At 36.2% G+C, this 22,223-nt stretch overlaps 1 protein-coding gene across 1 annotated transcript in view; it reads right to left on the reverse strand.

The window, feature by feature from the left end:
- TPD52L1 (TPD52 like 1) overlaps positions 1 to 22,223 on the reverse strand; it is a 164,955-nt gene that overhangs the window by 66,054 nt on the left and 76,678 nt on the right. The window contains exon 2 of the mRNA XM_036767071.1: positions 4,957 to 5,072. Coding sequence (XP_036622966.1) covers positions 4,957 to 5,072 — 116 coding nt within the window. The remainder of the gene's footprint in view (positions 1 to 4,956; positions 5,073 to 22,223) is intronic.

Consider the following 22,223-nt stretch of genomic DNA (forward strand, 5'->3'; position numbering starts at 1 on the left):
GGTAAAATGTGATGAGGGTGGAATAAAGTGGGACTATCATCTTCTTGCAAACTCCATGCCCCTCTTCTGTGGCTTCCATGTGACACTGCCAACTTTTATTGAGTTTGTGAATCCACTGAAACCCCCCTTATCCTTTTTAGAGTAACTGCCGTCTAACTATGTCTTCCTCATCCTATACTTGTGAAGATGACTTTTTTGTACCCAAGTGCAAGATATTGATTCACATTAAATGTCATTTTATTAGATTCAGCCCAATGATCTAGCCTATCAAAATCTTTTTGCATCCTGACTCATCTAGTATGTTAGCTATCCCTTCTTGTGTTGTGTCATCTGCAAATTTGTTGTGTATACTACCTATGCATACGTAAAGGTCACTGACAAAAGTGTTAAACGGTTTAAAGCCTGAGCTCAGATCTGTGGGAAACTCCAGCAGGGACCTCTTGCCATGCTGACACTGAACTATTAACAATTTACTCTTTCTGTCTGGTCATCCATTAGTTCTGAATCCATTTGAACATATTATCATTTAACGGTATGAGGTAATTTATCAAAAGCTTTGCTAAAATCTAAGGAAATCATAATCACAGTATTTCTCATTGACTAGTTTAGTTAGCATCAGAGAACCTGGGTTCCTGACTCTGCATGTACTACTGTTTATGTGTGACCTTGCGCAAGTCATTTAACCACTATGAGACTGTTTCTTCATCTGTAAAATGAACAGATGATACCAGATGACCTCTGAGATCTCTTTTGGATCTAAGTTTAGGATCCCAATATTAACGACCTAAACTGGATTGTTTGCTAGAGACTTTTCCCTTCCTTTGCTTCCACTGTGAAAGTCTAAGCCCTTTGGTAATATATTAAGGCTAAAATCTTCTCAGTTATTTTAGTATAATGATTAGAAATCAATATTCATTGATTCATTTCCCTCCAAACTGTGCTCCTTTGGATTTCTCCATTGTGCCCCCAAGAACCTCATCATCTTGGCAAGATCACATGCTCACACTTCATAAATCCTCTCTGGCTGTGGGGCCCCTCTGATGGGAAGGTAAGAGTATAAAGAGCTCCTTCTAGAATCTCCACTTAAGGAAAGTGCTCAGGCCCACCATTTCCACATTTTCCACCTGGATGTACTCCTTTAGACCTCTCGATCACGCCCCCTTGCTGGCTAGATGCCTAGATCCTATATGTAGTATGATCTAAGAAGTAATAGAAAAAGGAAAAAAAAAGTTTTGTTCTCAGTTTGTCTAAACATGCAGTTTTTTTTTGATTCTTCATTAAAATTCTTAGGTCCAGGTTATATTTTGTATATAAGGTTAATCCCACTGATTCACATCAGTCAGATATGCCCACTGTCAGTTATTTTTTCCAAAGTAAATCTGTACTAAACTATGCATACTCCTTCCCTAGGTCCCATTTGTACATAGTTGTTGTTTGTACATTTTCAAAGAGGACCAGAAACATCATGGGGTCATGTCTTGACTTACGTGGAAACTGGATTTAAGTGTGGCAGAATTGCGCAAAGTCACCAGCTTCATTCTCTTGTCCAGAGTCATCGAAGTCCACAAGGCAAGACCAAAGCCCAGGATGCAATGGATGACCTTGGCGTCTTTGATGTCTATGTAAGCTCTAGGCATTCCACAGCACCTGATTCAGCCATCTTCATGGCCATTTGACTAAACTGTTTTCATCCACCCATTCCACTGGGGAATAATTGGGGTAAACATCCCCCTACCTCACTGACAGGTTTGAAGACTATCAGTTACCCTCAACTTGATTTAGCCTGTCTGCAGGTATGGTTTTACTGGGGTGTGGCCGATGTGTGTGCTACAGATTCTTGGAGCCACAGGTGAGAGTCAAGTGGACACCAAATGTAGATAGGTGAGCAGCCCTGAAAAGGGACTCACAAACCCTCACACCAGAGGTGCTAGTCCAAGAGACAGCATGTACCAGTAGAAAAAACTAAGCACTCTGCAGTCAGAGGACTTTGGTTCTAATACCGGCTCTGCCACTTAGTAACTGACAAAGTGAAATTGCTCAAAGAAATGCACACAGTAGCATGTAAATAGAAGATGAATGACTAGGAAACAGTGAAGTCTATATGGTTATGAAAGTCTTTTTCTTTTCCCTTTGTAAACCTATTTTCTCATTAGCAGCTTTAAACAGGCTAAAAAGGAACTAATTCCAAAAGGTAATGGATTTATTCCTCTCTTGAAGTCACGATGACATAGTATGAAAAGACCAACTCTGTTAGGAGCAATTAAAGCATTTTGTATAACAACATTAGAATTTGCTTACAGACTAAAGAGGTAATTAAGAAGATTTGTTAAGGATTCACTATGTGTAAAATCACAATTATCAATTTTTCTAAATAACAAAATGACACTCCTTTAGAAAAGTTTTTAAAAGGATAAACACAAAATTCAATTTTTAAGAAGATATGAGAAAAGTTCCCAAGGCCTTAGAAATTGTTCTGTTTCATTCATTTCAATTCGACAAACATTTATTAAGTGCTTACTCAATTCTCAGTGTTAGAAGACAAAGCCTACATTTCCAGGAAGCCAGATAAGCTAATTTACCTATAATGACTTGAGAGGCGAGGCTGAGTGGGCAATGGGCACTGGGAAGGTGTACTTCATTTAAAAGAAAGTATTTATTAAGTGCCTACTATGAGCCAGACATTGTACTAAGCACCAGATATACAAATAAAAAAGCAAGCTAGTCCCTAGTCTCAAAAATCTTATAATTTACTAGAGTAGGGGATGTTAACTTTTTCATGTCTTGGACCCCTTTGGTAATCTGGTGCCCTTCCCAGAAAAAATTAATTATATATAAATAATTGACAGAAATGCTAAATTTCCAGGGTTCATAACACATTTTTGTTGCTGCTGTCGAAAAGGGTTCATTGATTATTGTAAATAAATATGTAGGTTTTTTCCTTATCTGAATTTAAGACTCCCTAAAATGTATCCCCAAAAGTCCAGGGCCCCAAGTTCATAAGTTCTGTACTAGTGAGAAAACATTTATATGGAGGAATAGAATCTGATGAATAGAGCTTTGGTCAGGGCAATTATGGAGCCACAAAATAGATTATTCTTCAAGTATCAACAGCAATACTGATTTGATTATTGTTTCCTAAAAAAAAAGAATCCTGAAAAACTACCTACCATATTCACAACTGCTTGACCCTGGTGGGTAGTTGTATGGCATGAGGTATGACCTGTAGCAGGCTCAATATAGGAGGCTGATATAAAGATTGACTCACACTTCAATCCTTGCTTAAAAATACTCTCCACACACTTTCAACTAATTACTGACACATCTGGATTAGCAAGTTCCCCCTTTAAGAAAGCAAACAATCCCTGAAAGGATTAAGCCTATTTAAGAGAGTCACAATTTACTAAAAATTATTTTGTAACCTGGTTTCCTTAGACTTTAGATCTACCAGCCTAAGAGTCTGGATTCCAGATGTAGTGGGGTGCTTTGCATAGCCAGAAGACATTTATAAGGTTCTGGATGCTTGAAGGATAGAACATAGAAGAACATAGAAGGCAGAAGGTAGGAAGGGGTTACAGATATTAAAGAGAGAGGGCATGAAAGAAAAACTTCACCTACTTTGCAGTTTTACCCAGGGGACAACAAGGGCCCCTTCAAGGGAGAAAAATTATGATAGGTGGTAACATAGAAGACATAAGTGGGTAAAACAAGAACATGAGTCTCAAACTCTGATTGTTTTTTCTTTTATTTTTTACATTTATTATGTTTAAATTTTGAGTTCCAAATTCTCTTCCTCCATCCTCTAGCAATATGATGTCAATTATACAGGTAAAGTCAGCCAAAACATATTCCCATATGAGCCACGTTGCAAAAAAACAAAAACAAAAAAGTAAGAAATATAAAGAAAGTGAAAAAAACATGCTTTAATCTATACTCAGACTTCATCCATTAATCTCTCTGGAAGTGGACAACATTTTTCATCATCAGTCCTTTGGAATTATCTTACTGCTTTGATCAGAGTAGCTAAATTGCTCACATTTGATCATCATTACAATATTGCTACTACTGTGTACCTTGTTTTCCTGGTTCTGCTCACTTCACTTTGCATCAGTTCCTATAAGTCTTCCCAGGTTTTTCTGAAAACATCCTGCTCATCATTTCTCCTAGTACAATAGTATTCTATCACAATCATATGTGACACAACTTGTTCAGTTATTCCCCAATTGATGGATGATCCAATTTCCAATTCTTTGCCACCACAAAAAAAGCTGTTATAAATATTTTTTTAGGTCTCAAACTTTCCAAGTCACAGATACAAAAACTCTCTCCCTTTTGTACCAAGCCTATTCTGAATCGATACGGGGTGAGCAGATGTGATGACATAATATTTTAAATATGTCCACGAATTTTATGTATACTCATGAACTTTTTTCTCTACTAGGGCCTTTTAATTAATTAACCATAAGGTTTAGTCCTCCCTTCTGAATTGCATCTCCTCAGTTTTTGTTGTCTTGCTAAAAAGGGCACAAATTGTTATTCTTTTGTTTTAAGAAAAAAATACTCTCCAAATAACTCTAAGCAACAGCTGACCTAAAACAAGGCCTATTTTTTAAAGGATAGTAAGTAACAATGCCAGAAGTCATACTCCTGAATGAATTCCATAGTCCTTTGAGTGATTCATTATTCCATAGTATAATAAATGGTACAAATTTACAACTAATTACTATTGTTTGCTTAAAATAGCTCCACTATTCATTTCACTTCTGCAGTCAAGTTGACAATGGCCAATCAGTGTTGTGAATTAATCTGGCAAAATGACTCACTTTACAGTAAACTAGTCTATAAAATTGTATTAAGTGAGGGACAAAATAATTACAGTGTGTGAACTTCATTGTACTAATAATAACTCACAAGTTCTAGGGGTAGAAATATGAACATTGAGGGGATGACTGAGCTCACCTTAACCAGTTCACTCTTCAACTCTTCTCTTTCTTCTTCCGATATCATACTACTGAGGTCAATATGAGACACAGTTTCTTCATCAGGTTCATGCAGTGGATCAGTCTCCAACAAACCTTGAAGAATGAAAATAAAAGAAGATTAATTAAGATATTAATAGTTTTCCTATCTTCCTAAGAAAAGAAAATTGGTCTACAAAACCCAAGCAAAGTAAGAAAGTAGACTATTATCCAGTTAATAACCCAAGGTGTCCCAGCCACGTTCAAGTGCTGAAACAACCATTCTCTTTCATAAAAACACCTAAAGTAAAACCAAGGTAGGTAAAAAGCAAAAATAAAAGCAAATAAAATATACCAGCAAGGGAATTAAGAGCAGTTGATAAAGAGGGTTTCCTGGAGTCTCAGAAGCTCTCTGCTTAAATCCTAAAACCTGCTTTTATAGTTTTCTTTCCCAAAGGACCCACAGCTGGATTCTAAATCAAACTCACTTGGGTACAAAGTTAACTCAAACTGCTTCAGATCCACTACATGGCTTCTTCACTGACAACAGTCTCATCTGATTTTATGAGAGTATGAGGTTAACTCAAATATCCCCAGTTCCACCAGTATCCTGGCCCTTAACACATGGCTCTCTATGTACAGTTGGCCTAAGAAGGCTATTTATTGGCTTAGCTCTGATTCCACTGATGTTGATGGTGTCTGGTCTGTAGCAAGGCACTGACTATGATGTCTTGGTAGCTCTATTACTCTATTAGTATCAACAAAGCAACAATATCAGCTATCTCATCAATGTATGTTGATTATTCAGCCATAATCTCTCTCTCCTGAGCTCCAGTCCAGCACCACCCACTGCCTGCTGGACAAAAGCCCCAGGATATCCTATATGCATCTCAAACTCAATAATCCAAAAGAGAACTGATTATATTTCCCTCAAAACCCATCCCTTTTCCTAACTTTGCTATTTCTGTTGAAACATCACCATCTTTCCAGTCAATCAGGTTCACAGTTACCAATTCTTATTGATTTTACTCCCACAACACCCGTCCCCTCCTCTGTATTCCCATGGCCACCACTCTAGTAATGCATTCACACTTTCAGGTGGATCCTCTGCAGTAGCCTCCTAACTGGCATCCCTATCTCAAGTCTCTATCCTTTACAAACCATTGTCCATATGGATGCCAAAGTGATATTCCTAAAACACAAGTCTGACCAAGGCACTCCACAGATCAAGAAACTTCAGTAGTTCTCCATTACCTCTGGGTTAAAATAAAACTTCCTTTGTTTGGTTTCAAAGCCCTTCACACAACTTGGCTCCAACTTATATTTACAAACTTACTTCCTATTATTATCCCTCACTGAATCTATATTCCTACCAAATTGGCCTGTTTGCTGTTCCAAGAATGTTCTCATTTCCCTAATGTTGTACTCCAGTCTGACAAAGCAACATAAGGACACTGTTAATATTTAATCAAGACAGATCTAAATGCTTAACTTTACATTTTTACTTTAGAGTCCCAACCATTTTAGTAAATATCAATTAGTTTGGGATAGAGACTAGACACCTGTGATTTCACTGGTATAAGGAACTCCTCCTAACAATAAAATAAATTGGCACCCTTTCTGAAACTTACAGACTTAGAGAGCTGCCTAGGGCAGAGCAGTCAAACATGCAGGCCCCATGGAGCCCACAACAGTCCTCAGCTGCCTGAAACAGATTAAAATGTAATTGGGAAAATTTTTTAACAAAATAAACAATAATACAACATAGATAATGTTAATCTGTAATTTTCGAAGTCAATATGAGGCCTGAAGAGATCTTTTTCTATTTGAGTTTGACACCACTGGCCAAGAGCACTTGGAGGCCAAGGACTTGCTCAGGGTCACATAACCAGCTATAAGTCATGGGCAGAACTTGAACCTAAGTCTTCCTGGCTTCAAAGCCAGCTCTCTAACCCACTACCTCACACTGCTGTTCAAAACAATTAGTTACTCTGCATAAAATGGCAAAGACGTTACAAAATATCTAGGCATTCAGTTTCTTCCTTCAATAAAGGGGGAAAAAAATAAAAAATCTTTTGACAAAAGAAAATTCCCAAATGGAAAGTGGCCAATGAACTTAGTCAGCAGAATCCTTCCCTTAGCCACCTAGAGGCAACTAGGTGATGAAATGGATGGTCTAGAGACAGAAACACCTCAGTTAGAATCCACCTTCGGCCACTTAGGAGCTATGTGGCCTTAGGCAAATCACAACTTCTGTTTGCCCCAGTTTAAACTGCAAAATGGGGTTAACATCATCTTCCTCACAGAGCTGCTGTGAGGGTCAGATGAAATAATATTTGTAAAGCGCTTAGCACAGTGCCTGGCGTGTAACAGGAGCTATTCCCTTCCCTTCTCCCTTGCCTCTCATAAGAAAGGCTCAATGTCCAATAGAGTAGAGACATAGAACTTTTTAAAGAAGAAGAAAGGAGAAGGGGCCTTTCTGAAATCTTCGTTCCTTAATGGGCTCTTTTTCCTTATCTCTTTCTCATTTCACTCCTCACTGACATCACAAATCCCTTCAAGTCCTTCTCTAAGAAAGCCTCTCTTCAGGCTTTGCCCATTTGGAATGCCTCTGAACCAGTTACGCCCTAGGTAAGTCAGGAGTTATTTAGCTATACCTGAGTTTAAATCTAATTTATTTTAAAATTTTGATCTATTTTATTATAAATTTATGGAATAAAACATGCATATCCATAACATAGTGTAATAAAAAATAGGATTGAATATGCAACTGTGAATCTGTTACATACAATTTGCTATTCCTTTTAAATATATGATAAAGCTATCATGTAAATTCATTTTCCTCCCCCCCCCACCCCAAGATGGCTACCATTAGACATAAATATCTGTATTTGTGTATATATCTATGTATATAGATATATACACATATGTATAAATGTAATGTGTATGTATGTATGTATACACATATATGTAAAATCGTTCTATACATACTTCTATTTATCAGTTCTTTCTCAGGATGCAGATAGTGTCTTTCTTCATATGTCCTTTGTAGTTAATTTGGGTATTTATAACAGTCAAAATGACTTATTCACTCAAAGTTGTTCTTAAAACAATATTGCTGTTACTGTATAAAATGGTCTCTTGGTTCTGCTCATTTTTCTCTTCTTTATTTTCTGCAAGTCTATCCATGTTTTTCTAAAACATCGAGTTCATCATTCCTCAAAGCATAGTAATATCCCATCACAATCATATACTACAACTTGATGGGCATCCCCGCAATTTCCAGTTCTTTGTCACCACAAAGAGAGCTGCTATAAATATTATAGAACCTATAGGTTCTTTTCTTTTTTCCCTAATCATCCTTGGAAACAGATCTAGTAGTTCTATTGCCAGATCAGAGGGTATAGGCAGCTTAATAACTGGGCAAAATTCTAGAGTGTTCTCCAGAAAGTCTGGATCACATAAAGTTGGTTCACAATTCCACCAACAATGAATTAGTGTCTCAATTTTCCCACATCCCCTCCAACATTTGTCACTTTCCTCTTCTATCATTTTTAGCCAATCTGTGATAGGTGTATAACGATATCTTAAGGCTACTTTAATTTGCATTTCCCTAATAAATAATAATTTACAGTATTTTTCATGTGATTATAAATGCTTTTGATTTCTTCATTGGAAAACTGCCTGTTCATACCCTGTGACCATTTATCAATTAGAAAACTCATATTCTTATAAATTTGACAAAGTTCTTTATGTATTTGAGATACGAGACCTTTATCTAAGAAACTGTTTGTAAATCTCCCCTCCCCCCAATTTTCTACTTTCCTTTCAATCTTGGCTACATTTGTTTTATTTATACAAAACTTTCTTAATTTAATGTAATTGAAATTATTTCACACCTCACTTCTCTGCTCCCTATCTCTTGTTTATTCATAAATTGTTCACCCATCCGTAAGTCTGATAAGTAGTGAGTCCCATGTTCTTCAAATTTTCATGTAATATCTCTCTTTTTGCCTAGATCATGTATCCATTTTGACCTTATCTTGGTAAATGGTGTAAGATATTGGTCTAAGCCCAATTTCTGCCCAACTGCTTTGCAGTTTTCCTAATAACTTTTTTTTAACCAAATAATGAATTCTTATCCCAAAATCTTAAGTCGCTGTACTTGTCCAATACAAGGTTACTATATTTATTTGTTACTATAAATTGTATGTCTACTCTGTTCCATTGATCTACCCTTTTATTTCTTAGACAGTACTAGATAGTTTTGATAATTGCTGTCTTATAATACAGTTTGAGATCTGGTACTCTCCTTCCTTTACATTTCTTTCATTAGTTCTTGAACTTTTGTTCTTCCAAATGAATTCTGTTATTACTTTTTTCTAGTTCAGTAAAAAAAAAATTTTTTTTGAAATTTAATTGGGATGGCATTGAGGTAAAATTGTCATTTTTATTATATTGGCCCTGCCTACTCATGAACAATTAATATTTCTCCAGATATTTAAATCTGATTTTATTTGTATAAAAAGGGTTTTTTTTTATAATTTTGTTACATATTTCCTGAGTTTGTTTTGGCAGGTGTACTCCCAGGTATTTTATACTGTTCAGACACTGGAGTTATTTTAAGTGAGGTATCTCTTACTATCTCTTCTTACAGGGTTTTGTTTGTTATATATAGGAAAGCTGATGATTTATATGGGTTTACTTTATATCCCTGCTACTTTGCTAAAATTATTAATTATTTTGACTAACTTTTTATACTTGAGTCTTTGGGATTTTCCAAGTAAATTATCGTACCTTCTGCAAAAAGAGATAGTTTTATTACCTCATTTCCTACTCTGATGCCTTCTTTTCCCCCTCTTATTGCTATCATTATGATTTCCAATACAATACTGAATAGCATTGGTGACAGTGGGCATCCTTGTCTCATACCTGATCTTGCTAAGAAGGCTTCTAGCTTATCTCCATTACAAATAATGTTTGCTGATGGTTTTAGATAAATGCTTTTTTATCAACTTAAGGAAAAATCCATTTATACCTATACTTTCAAGTGTTTTTAATAGAAGTGAGTATTGTACTTTATCAAAAACTTTCTCTGAATCTTGATATAATTGTAGGATTTTAAAAACACATTTAATATTGTTATAATCAATTATGTTAATAGTTTTCCTTATGTTACACCATCACTGCATGCCACATATAAATCCCATTTGGTTATAATTTATAATCTTTGTAATATATTGTTGTAATCTTTTAGCTAGTATTTTATTTAGGATTTTTGCATCTTAAATTTTTGAATTTTTTTTATTCTTGTTGCTTACAGTATTTTCTTCTTAACTTGGGAGTTTTGCAACTTGGCTGTGACATTCCTGTTAAGTCTTTCTCCTGGGATCTCTTTCAGGTGGTAAATAGTAGATTTTTTTTCTATTTCTACTTTGCCCTCTTGTTCTAGAACTTTAGAGCAATTTTCTTTAATAATTTCTGTAATACTGTATCAAAATTCTTTTTTTGAACATAACTTTAAGGCAGTCCAACAATTCTTATATTACCTCCCCTCAATCTGTTCTCCAGATCATGTTTTTTTTCCTAATGATTTAGATTCTTTTCTATTTTTCCTAGTTTTACTATTATTTCTTAGTGTCTTATAATGTCATTCAATTCCTCTTGCCCAATTCCAGTTTTCCAGGAGTTATTTTCTTCCCTAAGATTTTGGACCTCTTTTTCCAACTGATTATCTTTTCATAATTTTCTTGGATTGCTTTCCCCCTCTAATTTTTCCTCGATCTCTCTTATTTAATTTATAATTCCTTTTTTAAGTTCTTCCGAGAACCATGTTTGGGCTTGTGAGCATTTGACGTTACTTTTTGGTGTAAGAGTACCTTTTTTTTTTCAACCTATGTTTCTCTGAATATGAACCCAGATCTTTATACCATAGCAGCTAATTATGGTCTGGTTCTTTTTCTTTTGCTCATTTTAATTTTTATTTTGTTTTATTTTATTTTTAGCAGCTTATTATTGTAGTCAGATTTTAATTCTGAGTTGTGGGTAATGGTATTCCAGGCCTGAGGTCCTCCTTACTGTTATTTTTTGAATTGTGTCTCAGGGCTCAACCTCAGGCACTACTCTCCTACCCTAAGCTATGGTTAGGGCCCGCATGCTGTCCGGAAACCATTCTTGCTTTCTGAAGTACTGGTAACTGCATTCAATGAGGTATGGTGCCTGCTCCTAGCCCATGGTCACAGCCAAGGACCACGTCTGGTCAGCACCCTTAGGCCAGGTGTCCAGAAATACCACAGTCCCCCTATTTTCCCCCCACTCAGCCATCTACTGTTAGATAAAAATGTTTGAAGTGAAAATTCATGACATGAAAGTTCCTGAGGCTGTGATTTCCCAAGACCTAGTCTGCTTCCAGAAGTAGCTGCCCCCGCCCCCCTCCCAAGGCCTGCTGTTTGTTGATTCAAGGGAGCTGGCCTGAAGGTGTTTACCACTTCACTCCAGCCAAACCTCTACCCTTGGAGGTCCTGTCTTTCCAGAGATCCTCTCAAGTTGTCTTAGCAGGACAACTGTTTTACCCCTTTATTTTTGCTGTTCTATGTTCATTTTGTGGTAATGTTCTGTCTGTTTAAAGAGGAAATTTGGAGAGCCTGGAATTTTCTGACCTACTCTACCATCTTCTCAGAATGCCCTTCTAAATGAAATTTCTTTGACTTACTTTCCTCCCCATATTTACCTTTTCTATCATGGTTGCTAATTTATCTGCCAGGAAGCTAGATATAATGGCATCAAAATATAAACACAGACACAGAAGAAAAACAAAATCATTTGCTTATGCCACAACTCAAATAGGTTCACTTTGCAAAGGCACAGAGAGGTAGATCAAAATATCAAGAAGAAGGATTAGAGTACAATTAAGGCAGTGGGGTCAGAAAGCAAACAGAGAAAAAAAATGATAATCTGGTAAAATAGAGTCAGAACCTTAAAACAGACCAAAGGGGAAAAAGGTAAAAAGGAACAGATGAATATAGGTCAGACCAGTGAATATGTAAATGACTAGTTACCTAGTTACTATGGAGATAGATATCAAAGGAAATAAAAATAGGTTTGATGAGAAGCAGCATCAGCAAGCAAATCAACTGTACAAAACTGAACGGCTGCAAATATGTCACGGGTCAAGTGTTTAAGAAGCTGCTCTGCTCTGGGTATGTTCAAATTATTTCCATCATATAGTGATATTTTATCACTCACTGAAAAGCTCAATATACTTTTAACTAAATGTCTGGAACAACTGACCATTTGTAGTCACAATGACCTAATTACTTCCTAAAAGTGGACATAACAGTTGGGCTGAGGAAACAATCCCATGTACAGCAAAAAAGATTAAAAAAAAAAGGTTATCTAAAATAAATTCATCCATTTATACAGCTGGGTCTTAAGAAAACTTGCTAAGCGCGTCAAAGTTGTATCAGGCATTTTCATCACTCATTTCAGTTCCTCATCCTGTATCCTAAACATTTATTGTTCTCAAGATGTTTATACTAAGGAGCATCAAGTTCTGGGTCTTCATCTCCTTCAAGTGATCCTTCCTATTCCCTTCAAAGCAATGGTTAACAACTAGCAAATATGAATAACAAATAACAAATCTGTCGATGCATGCTAATAGCTTATGTGTTATCCGTTATAAGTGACCCATTTAAGTCTTAGCAGGGATCTGCCTTTAGAGCACAGAGTCTCTTCAGCCAAAATAGCACTCTATACCTGGCATCAAGTTGCCATGACCAATAGAGTTTTACATGACTTCTTATTTCTATGGATCTGTGATCTTTTCAATAAAAGTACTCCCTCCAGCAATCAAAACTGTGATCTGTCAATACCTGCTGATGTTCTCCTACTCATTTCAATGTAATTCCACAAATCTGTGACTAATTAAACAATATGCTGCGGGTCTTCCTCTAGATCTCTTGATACTGTGTGGATATCAATGGTGCATTCAAGGTTGCCCCTCAGTTGTCTCTAGTGCTATATGAATGACCCATCTTTTTTTTTTTTTTGGCCAGCCACACATTTCTCTAATGACATCTTCTACTCCACTTCCACAAAAATTCTTGTTTAGAAAGTTTTGCAACCTGCTCATATACTTCGTGTCTTTTTACTGGGTGAGCCTTATCTTCAATTCTCAAGAGACTGCGGTATTGATGACTCATGACTATACCTGGGAAGAATACTGGCATTAAAAAGATGAGGTTTTATTTAAAGCTGAAGCTGGAAGTTATTAAAAGAACAATGCAATTTCCAGCCCACTTTCCTTTTCCCAGTTCAGTTGTGGAATCATCTCATTGTCCATTTTCAGTGTCTATCCAAGTCATATGTATTAATGAACCAGCATTATGGATTATCTATCATCAGTTGGCTTTCTTTATCCATTTGGTTTTTCCTATAGTCCTTTCTCTAGCATTCAAAGCTTATAACCTAGTCTCCTCCCTGCCTTTCTAGCCTTCTTACTCCTTCCAGTCAGCTCTTATCATCCCCCCATACTTTGTGATTCAATGACTGGTCTTCTTGCTGTTCCTCACACAAGACACTGGCTGTTACCCATTTCTGGAATCCTCTCCCTCCTCATTTACACATCTTGACCTCTTTGACTTCCTTTAAGTCTCAGCTAAAATCGTACTTTATACAAGAAATCTTTCCTGATTCCCCCTTAATGCTAGTGCTTTCTCTGTTGCTTATCTTCAATTTATCTTGCACATATCTTTTTTGTATATAGATGTTTGCCTTGTGTTGTTCCCTTAGACTGTAAGCTACTGGATCCAGAGCAGGGTCTTCCTTTTCTTTGGTAGCAGTAGCTGTGGGGATTTTCTTTGTACCCCCAGTATTTAGCACAGTACCTGGCACATAGGACATACTTAGTAAATGCTTGCTGACCAACTGTGTATATAGACTGAATTCTCCAAAGTGATTATGGATCTCATTTAGGAGGTTCTGCAATGTACCAAGACTATTACAATTAGCATAATGAAATAGACAAGCACTAGCATCCAGGCAGAAGGACAGGATAGCATTAAGAGAATGATGGGGCCACACGTTCATTTCACAGAATGGAACTGCCCTGGAAGGCAAGGGGATAATCCATTGTATCTTTGTGTACCCAGTAATCGTATCACAATGCGAAGCACACAGTGGGTGCTTAGTTTGTAGAACTGGATAATGATAACTATGCAAAGAGCTCATAAGATAGACTAAGCTTTTAGAGGATACAGACTGTTTTTATCTCTGTATTCCCAGTGCCTAGACAATAATAGGTGGTATAGAAGAAAGCACGCTGACTGGAATCAGGGAACCTGGGTTCAAATACTGCCCTTACTGCTTACTAGGCCTGTGTGTACTAGCCTCAGTTTCCTCACTGAATAAATGAGAGGGTTAGACTAGATGGGCTCTGAGATCCCTTCCGGATCTAGATCTATGACGGTATCACTATATATAGGAAATACTTTTTTGATTTGTATTTTGTACTAGACATCCTCCATAGTGGTGGCAAATACCTTTAGCAAGCATTCGTCTTCCTGTTTTATGTCTCCATCAATGTATTAGAGGGTCATTAAATAGTTATCTCTGTTATATCTTTTAAGGAATCCCATATGATTTTTGACATATGCGTGGGAGACTCCTTGTTAGAGATTTCTCCCCTACTAACATAATATTTTTTAAATTAAAAGAAAAAGGCACAAGGGGACCTGGTATTTTTTGCTCCCTTTGGCCAACTGTGTGACTATAAAGATGTGGTCTGCTATAGGATACCATTTGTAAAAAATCTATCTGTTCTCTTCTAATTCCTTCAGCAAGGAAGCCCTCAATGAATGTATATATTAATCTCATAAAAATTTCAAAGAAATGTGAAACTGAGATATACGGAATAGCAATTATTGACAATCTTCACTTTTTTTAGTGGGAGGGTAGGTATAAGCTATGATATTTTTCAATAACTTTCCATGCCCTCTAATTGGTCCCCCTTCCTCCATGCTCTCCTCCCTAATTCATCCTCGATATGACAGCCAAAGTGTTATTTCTAAGGCATAGGTCATTTCCATGTACATGCTGGCCCACCCCACATAGAATGAAAGCACTCAGAAGGTGGGGACTACTTCATCTTTATCTCTGAATTCACAGCACCTAGCAGAGTGGTAGTGATCGGTTACACTTCATTAATTTCTACAACCCTCCTTTTTAAGCTTATCATATGACAGAAAAAGGAAAATGATAAATATTGGAGGGGATGTGGAAAAATAGGTACACTAATATGCTGTTGGTGAACTGTGTATATCCTTTGACCCAGCAATAATACTCCTAAGTGTATATCCTAAAGAGATCAAAGAAAAAGGAAAAGGACCTATATGTTCAAAAATATTTATAACAACTCTTTTCACAGTGGCAAAGAATTGGAACTTGAGGGAATGCCTATCAATTGGGGAATGGCTAAACAAGTTGTGGCATATGAATATCATGGAATACTATTATGCTATTAAAAATGATAAGCAGGCAGATTTCAGAAAAAACTGAAAAGACTCTTATGCAGTGAAGTGAGTAGAACCAGGAGAACACTGTACACATTAACAGCAATACTGTTTAATGATCCATCGTGAATGACTTAGCTACTATTCTGATCAATACAATAATCAAAGACAATTCTGTAGGACTTACAATGAAAAATGCTATTCACCTCCAGAGAAAGAACTGTTGCAGTCTGAACGCAGATTGAAACATACTATTTTTCTGGCTTTTTCTGCAACATGGCTGATATGGAAATATGTTGTTCATGACTTCATATGTATAACTAGTAACACATTTCTTGCCTTCACCATAGGTGGGGGAGAGATGGGAAAGAAAAATTTCATGACTCAACATTTTAAAAAATGAATGTTAAAAATAAATAAATTCGAAACAAACAAAAAAAGAAGCAATATAAGGTAGTACTACCACATGGAATATTCTGTATACCTTATCAAACATAAAGCATATATTCAGAAGTAAAGTAAAAAACTGTATTATCCTTGATTTTCAATATATAAAGGGATGCTATAAACAAGTTTAAACGGGAGTTTACCAACTCTTAAATAATAAAGTGAAAACTGCAATATTGATTACTTAATTATACTGTTTCATGATTCTTGGTAAAATATCCTCAAGCATATTTTTTTAACATAAGACTTTTCAAAATCCCCACACTTATTCCTCAAGGGGAAAGATAAATGTCGATCCCATCTCATTACTGTGGGGATTTATGATTTTCCTTAAGTGCAGCAAAAAGCTGAAACACTTTAACTCCAGGAGGCTGAAAATTAAAGATATAAAACAAGTTACCTTATTAGAACTTCATTGTCTATCCATTTACTAAATTTACTACAAACTATCATCATGGTCCACACTATCCTAAAGATGGCCTAGAAAGCTATTTCCCATGCAATTTTTTAATTGAATGAGATAGTAATTTAAAAAAGAAATAAATTTGATGTTGTATCTTATAAAGGAGTTACATTATGTCTCCAGCACGGAGACATATTTTTTACTCATATAACAATATACAAAAGAGGAGAAATATTGAGAGGACTGTCAATAAAACTGTTACACTAACAAACAGTTTGGAGTTCCAAACATCAAGGATATGGAGTCTTCCAACCACCCTGCCAAAAATCAATGCTAAAATTGACTTAAAACTTTGGGATAAACAGTGAGTTAAGATTTCCCTGGTTTATTGACAATTTGGGGGAAATCCATCAAGTTAGTGATTGTATCACTCGAAATGTCCGATTTGTGACTTCATAACTAGGTACTCAATTGCTAGTCTGAACTGCTAAAGGAAGTCCTGGTGATTGTTTAATAAGAGACTACATATTAACCTGATACAAAGTCCTTATTACCTCATGCTGGAATTCTCATGGATCCTCAAATGGTCTCTCTGCATAGTCTATCCCTCCCACTGTCAGATTAATCTTCATTTCATATCACTGTGATCTTCCCTAAATTAAAGAAAAGGTCAATGGCTTTCCATTGCCAACAAGATCCAGGTCAGACTCCAGGCATCACAACCTACATTTCTAATTTTATCTCCTAGTGGAAAGGATAATGGTCTTGGAGTCAAAGTACCTGGGTTCATGTTTTGGCTCTAACATTTACTAGTCTTGTGATTTCAGACAAGTCACTGAATTCTCTGAACCTCCATTTCCCAGACTTGCTATGAGAAAAGTACTACCTTTAAAGAGCTACATAAATGTGAACTGAACTAATATTATTTGATATTCTTAAACACAAACTCTTTAGCACCCAATGTCCCCTAAACATACAAGGGTGGGGAACCTGAGGCCTTGAGGCCACATGTAGCCCTCTAGGTCCTCAAGTGTGGCCCTCTCACTGAATCCAAACCTCACTGAACAAATCCTCTTAATGAAAGGATTTGTTCTGTAAAACCTGGACTCAGTCAAAAGGCTGCACCCAAGGACCTAGAAGGCCACATGTAGCCTTGAGGTTGCCCACCCCTGCAGGGCCTAAACATTTACATGTCTATATTGTATATATACTGTCTATATACTGTCTTCTGGTGATTCCCTCCTCGATTTATCTATAGAAATCCTACATGACTGACAAAACCTCTTCTACTCTCACATCCATGGAAAAATACAGTTTAGTGTGAATACCACTAACATCCATGTCTTGTCCAGGATCACAAAGCCAGTATGTGTCAGAAGTGGTACTTGAACTCAAGTCTTCCTGATTTTGAGACCAGGTTTCTATCCACTATATGCCTCTCAAACAGGCATAAAGAGATACAAAGGGTGGATCAGTGGAATAGGTTAGGTACACAAGGCAGTAGTCAATGACTATAGCAATCCACTCTTTGATAAACCCAAAGTATCCAGCTTCTGGGCTAAGAATTCACTATTTCACAAAAACTGCTGGGAAAATTGGAAAATGCTACAGCAGAAACTGGGCATAGACCAATATCTTACACAATATACCAAAATAAAGTCAAAATGGGTTCATGATTTAGGAATAAAGGCTGATACTATAAGCAATTTGGGAGAGCAAGGAATAGTTTACCTGTCGGATTTATGGGAAAGCGAAGAATTCATAACCCAACAAGAGCTAGAGAGCATTACAAAATGCAAAATGGATAATTTTGATTATGTTAAATTGAAAAGTTTTGTATAAACAAAGCCAATGCAACAAAGATTAGGAGGGATGCAGAAAATTGGGAGAAAATCTTTACAACCAGTGTCTCTGATAAAGGCCTCATCTCTAAAATATACAGGGAACTGAGCCAAATTTACAGGAATACAAGTCATTCCCCAATTGAGAAATGGTCAAAGGATATGAACAGGCAGTTTTCAGAGGAAGAAATTAAAGATATCTATAAGCACATAAAAATGCTCTAAATCACTACTGATTAGAGAAATGCAAATCGAAACAACTCTTAGGTACCACATCTTTCCTGTCAGGTTGGCTAACATGACAAAACAAGAAAATGATAAATGCTGAAGAGGACATGGGAAAATTGGAACAGTTACATTGTTGGAGCTGTGAATGGATCCAGCCATTCTGGAGAGCAATTTGGAACCATGTCCAAAGGGCTATAAAAATGCACATACCCTTTGACCCAGCAATACCACTTCTAGGACTGTATCCCAAAGAGATCACACAAGTGGGAAATGGACTCATATGTACAAAAATACTTATAGTGGCTCTTTTTGTGGTAGCAAAGAATTGGAAATCAAGGGGATCCCCATCAACTGGGGAATGGCTGAACAAGTTGTGGTACATGACGGTAATGGAATACTGTTGTGCTATAAGAAATGGGGAAGATACGGACTTCATAATAACCTGGAAAGACCTACATGATCTAATGCTGAGGGGAGCAGAACAAGGAGAACATTATACACAACCACACATATTATTCCCATGATGACTAACTTTGATAGACTTGGCTCTTCTCAGCAATACAAGGTTCAAAGACAAAGACAGCTCCAAAGGACTCATGATGGAAAGAACTATCTACATCCAGAGAAAGAATTGTCTGGATGCAGACTGAGGCAAACTATTTGCTCTCTTTTTTTCCCTCTTCTTTTTTGGTTTTGTTTCTTCTTTCTCATGATTCATTCCATTGGTCATAATCCTTCTTTACAACTTGACTATTGTGTAAATAAGTTTAATGTGAAGGTATATGTAGAATATATATCAGATTCCATGCCGTCTTGGAGTGGAGGGGGAAGGACAGGGAGGGGAAGAAAATTTGGAACTCAAAAACTTGTGGAACTTAGTGTTGTAAACTAAATTAAAAAATCTAAAAAAGAAATTTTTTTAAAAAACAGATACAAAGGAAATATGTCAGATGTTGAGGCAAATGGCCAATCCTTCCACACATGTACTATTCAAAATATACACAACATGAGTCAGGGACAAAAACAGTGTTCTCCCCTCCCCCACTGAGCCTCCCACAGATGATATTATTAAATGAAACACAGAAGTATTGTATAGGCATTGGGCAGTTTGTGGTTGGACTGTCCAGGTGAATAAAGAAATAATTTGTACTTTTCACTGACACTCTAAACAAGGTTGTTCTTGAAAGTTCCAGCAAGCTTTTTTCCCTTACCAGAGCTCTTACCATCTCTTATTCATAGGCCTCTCTTTGACAACAGAAATTGATATGAGGATAAAATGCTATGAGAATTCTGGGGTTTCATTCTAAGTCATTTAAAAACTGAAAATCTCAAGAGAAAAAAAAATCCCTTTCTCCTGAAATCCTCAGGCTAATTCTGAAGACCAAATATGATCATCTAGTTTGGACAATACAGCCACTTAAATGCATATTTCAATTACTTGAAAGTCTACTAAAATGTCTGTGATAGGCCAACATAAAGCTTTACATGTATTCTAGAGGATGAAAATGAACTGCTACCAAAATTTATAATTACATGTTATTTCACTTCACTTTTTCTCAGTTATAATAAGAAAATTCTTTCCAATAGGCAAATAGCATTAGAATCTAGGATAAATGTCTTCCAGCTAACAATACACTCTTCAGGAACTGATTACCGAATTTCAGAGGACTACTGAAGATATGGGCAGCCAGGCTGCACAGTGGATAGAGAATGCTAGGTCTGAAGTCTAAAAGACTCAAATTCCTGAGTTCAAGTCTAGCCTCAGACACTCAGTAGCTGTGAGACTTAATCCTACAAGTCACTTAACCCTATTTGCTCATCTACAAAATGAGCTGGAGAAGGAAATGGCAAACCACTCCAATATCTCTGCCATAAAACTTCAAATGGGGTCATGAAAAGTCAGATATGACTGATATGATTAAACAAACAAATAAAACAACTGAAGACATAAAAAAATAACATGGCAACCAATATCAGTCTATGGCAAAATGGTATACTATAAATTGTAGAAAAAGACAGCATATTCCAATGAAATTACATTATTTAAGGGCTAACTGAGGAATCCATCAAACCATTCAGTTCTGGAGAGAATTTCTTCATTTTCTCTAGACCTGTTCAGGTTATAAGCTGTTTCTAGCTGTTCTAAAGCAATATCAAGGTATAAGAAAAGATGCTGGGGCCCTATAGCAACTATGACATATACCCTGGATGCATGACTGCATTAGGCTTAAAATTGAAATGAGGAAAATGTGAAGAAAATATCTACATATCCCTGCAATGAATGGGGGCTACATGGTAGTCTTTGACTTTTGGGTCTGAAAAAAAAATCAATTTTATCATTTCACTAAAAGGTGATCAAGTTCTAAGGAAATGGTTCTCATGAACTAAACTTGGAAGAGGCTAATTAACCAATATGCCAATTTATTAATTTATGCAGAAAAATATAATTGCTAGGCAGGCTAGAACTCTGATTTAGGATCACAGACTCAGAGCTGGAACGGTCTTAGAATCCAATGAGTTCAATCTTCTCATTTTACAAATGAGGAAACTAAAGCTGAGAGAGGTTAATTGGCTTGCTCAGGATCATATAGCTGATAAGTATCTGAGGAAGTATCTGAATTTGGAACCTTGATTCCAAGTCAAATATTCTAATCTACTGCACCCCTGAGTATATTTACATGGCAACACAAATTAAGATCAAAAGGTGGAATAGTAAATACAATATCTAAGAAAGAATAATTTTACCAACAAGTAGTAGTAAAGGTGACAGCCTGCAACTTCCTCTAGTAGAGAGGCATATTTACCAAGAAGACTAGAGTATGTGCCTACCAGCTGAGTCCTGCCAAGAGTATTCTGGAGACAAAAACACATTTTTACTTTCCAATTCTGACTTTTTATGGACCTCATGCAGATTGTCATCCCTTTATTTTAATTTGCCATTAATGTTGTAATTTCCAAAATTTCAGTTTATTTAACATGAATTTATATTTAGATTAATGGTCCTAATCTAATCTGCAACATTTTAATGCAACATTTCTTAGGGTGAGCCTCTTTCAGAATATGGGCAGATCCCATACATCTTGTGTTGATTCTTATAAATTTAAATTTCAGAGGAAGCGTTTCCTTACTTATCTTCAAATTCAAAATAAATAATATGTTAGGGCTGATAACCCTTGTATACTGACTACAGGCATAATTCCAATGGGGCAACAAATCAATATAAGATGGGTACATGCTAGAGACAAAAGGACATCTCAATACCCGAAACAATAATAAATCAGATACCAGTAAATTCATTTAATACTATCTATGTTATGTGGAATAGGCCACTTTAGGATATTTCCAGTTGACTTACTACCTTTACATACACAGACAAATTCTAAAGTGTGCTTCTTTCTAAAAAGGCTACAAAGAGGTGAGACAATAGGCAAGAAGAACTAATTTTAAAAAATTTGGGCTCTGACAAATATACTAGATCCTATAATTATACATAAAAAGAAAACATATACATCTCTGAGAACATCTGCAATAAGAAGTATACTGCAACCTTTTCATTACACAGGGATATAAATGGTTTGTCTAGTATTATATTAATTTATGCTTGATATACTCGATTAAAGGAACACTTCTATTAGTCCCTGAATATTTTTTGAAATTAACTTAAAAAGCTTTTAAAGACAATTGTTACTGGACAGAAAACTGAATAAACAGGTTATAGGAAATACTAGGTTTTGAGGTAAAGACAAAAGTTTTTGAAAAAGAAAACCAAAGATGAATCTAAAAAATTCCTTACATATGGCAATGAAGCAGTTGTGTTTCTTCCAGCAGAAGGTCTGGACTT

Source organism: Trichosurus vulpecula, chromosome 7 (genome assembly GCF_011100635.1).
Source record: "Trichosurus vulpecula isolate mTriVul1 chromosome 7, mTriVul1.pri, whole genome shotgun sequence".
NCBI lineage: Eukaryota > Metazoa > Chordata > Mammalia > Diprotodontia > Phalangeridae > Trichosurus > Trichosurus vulpecula.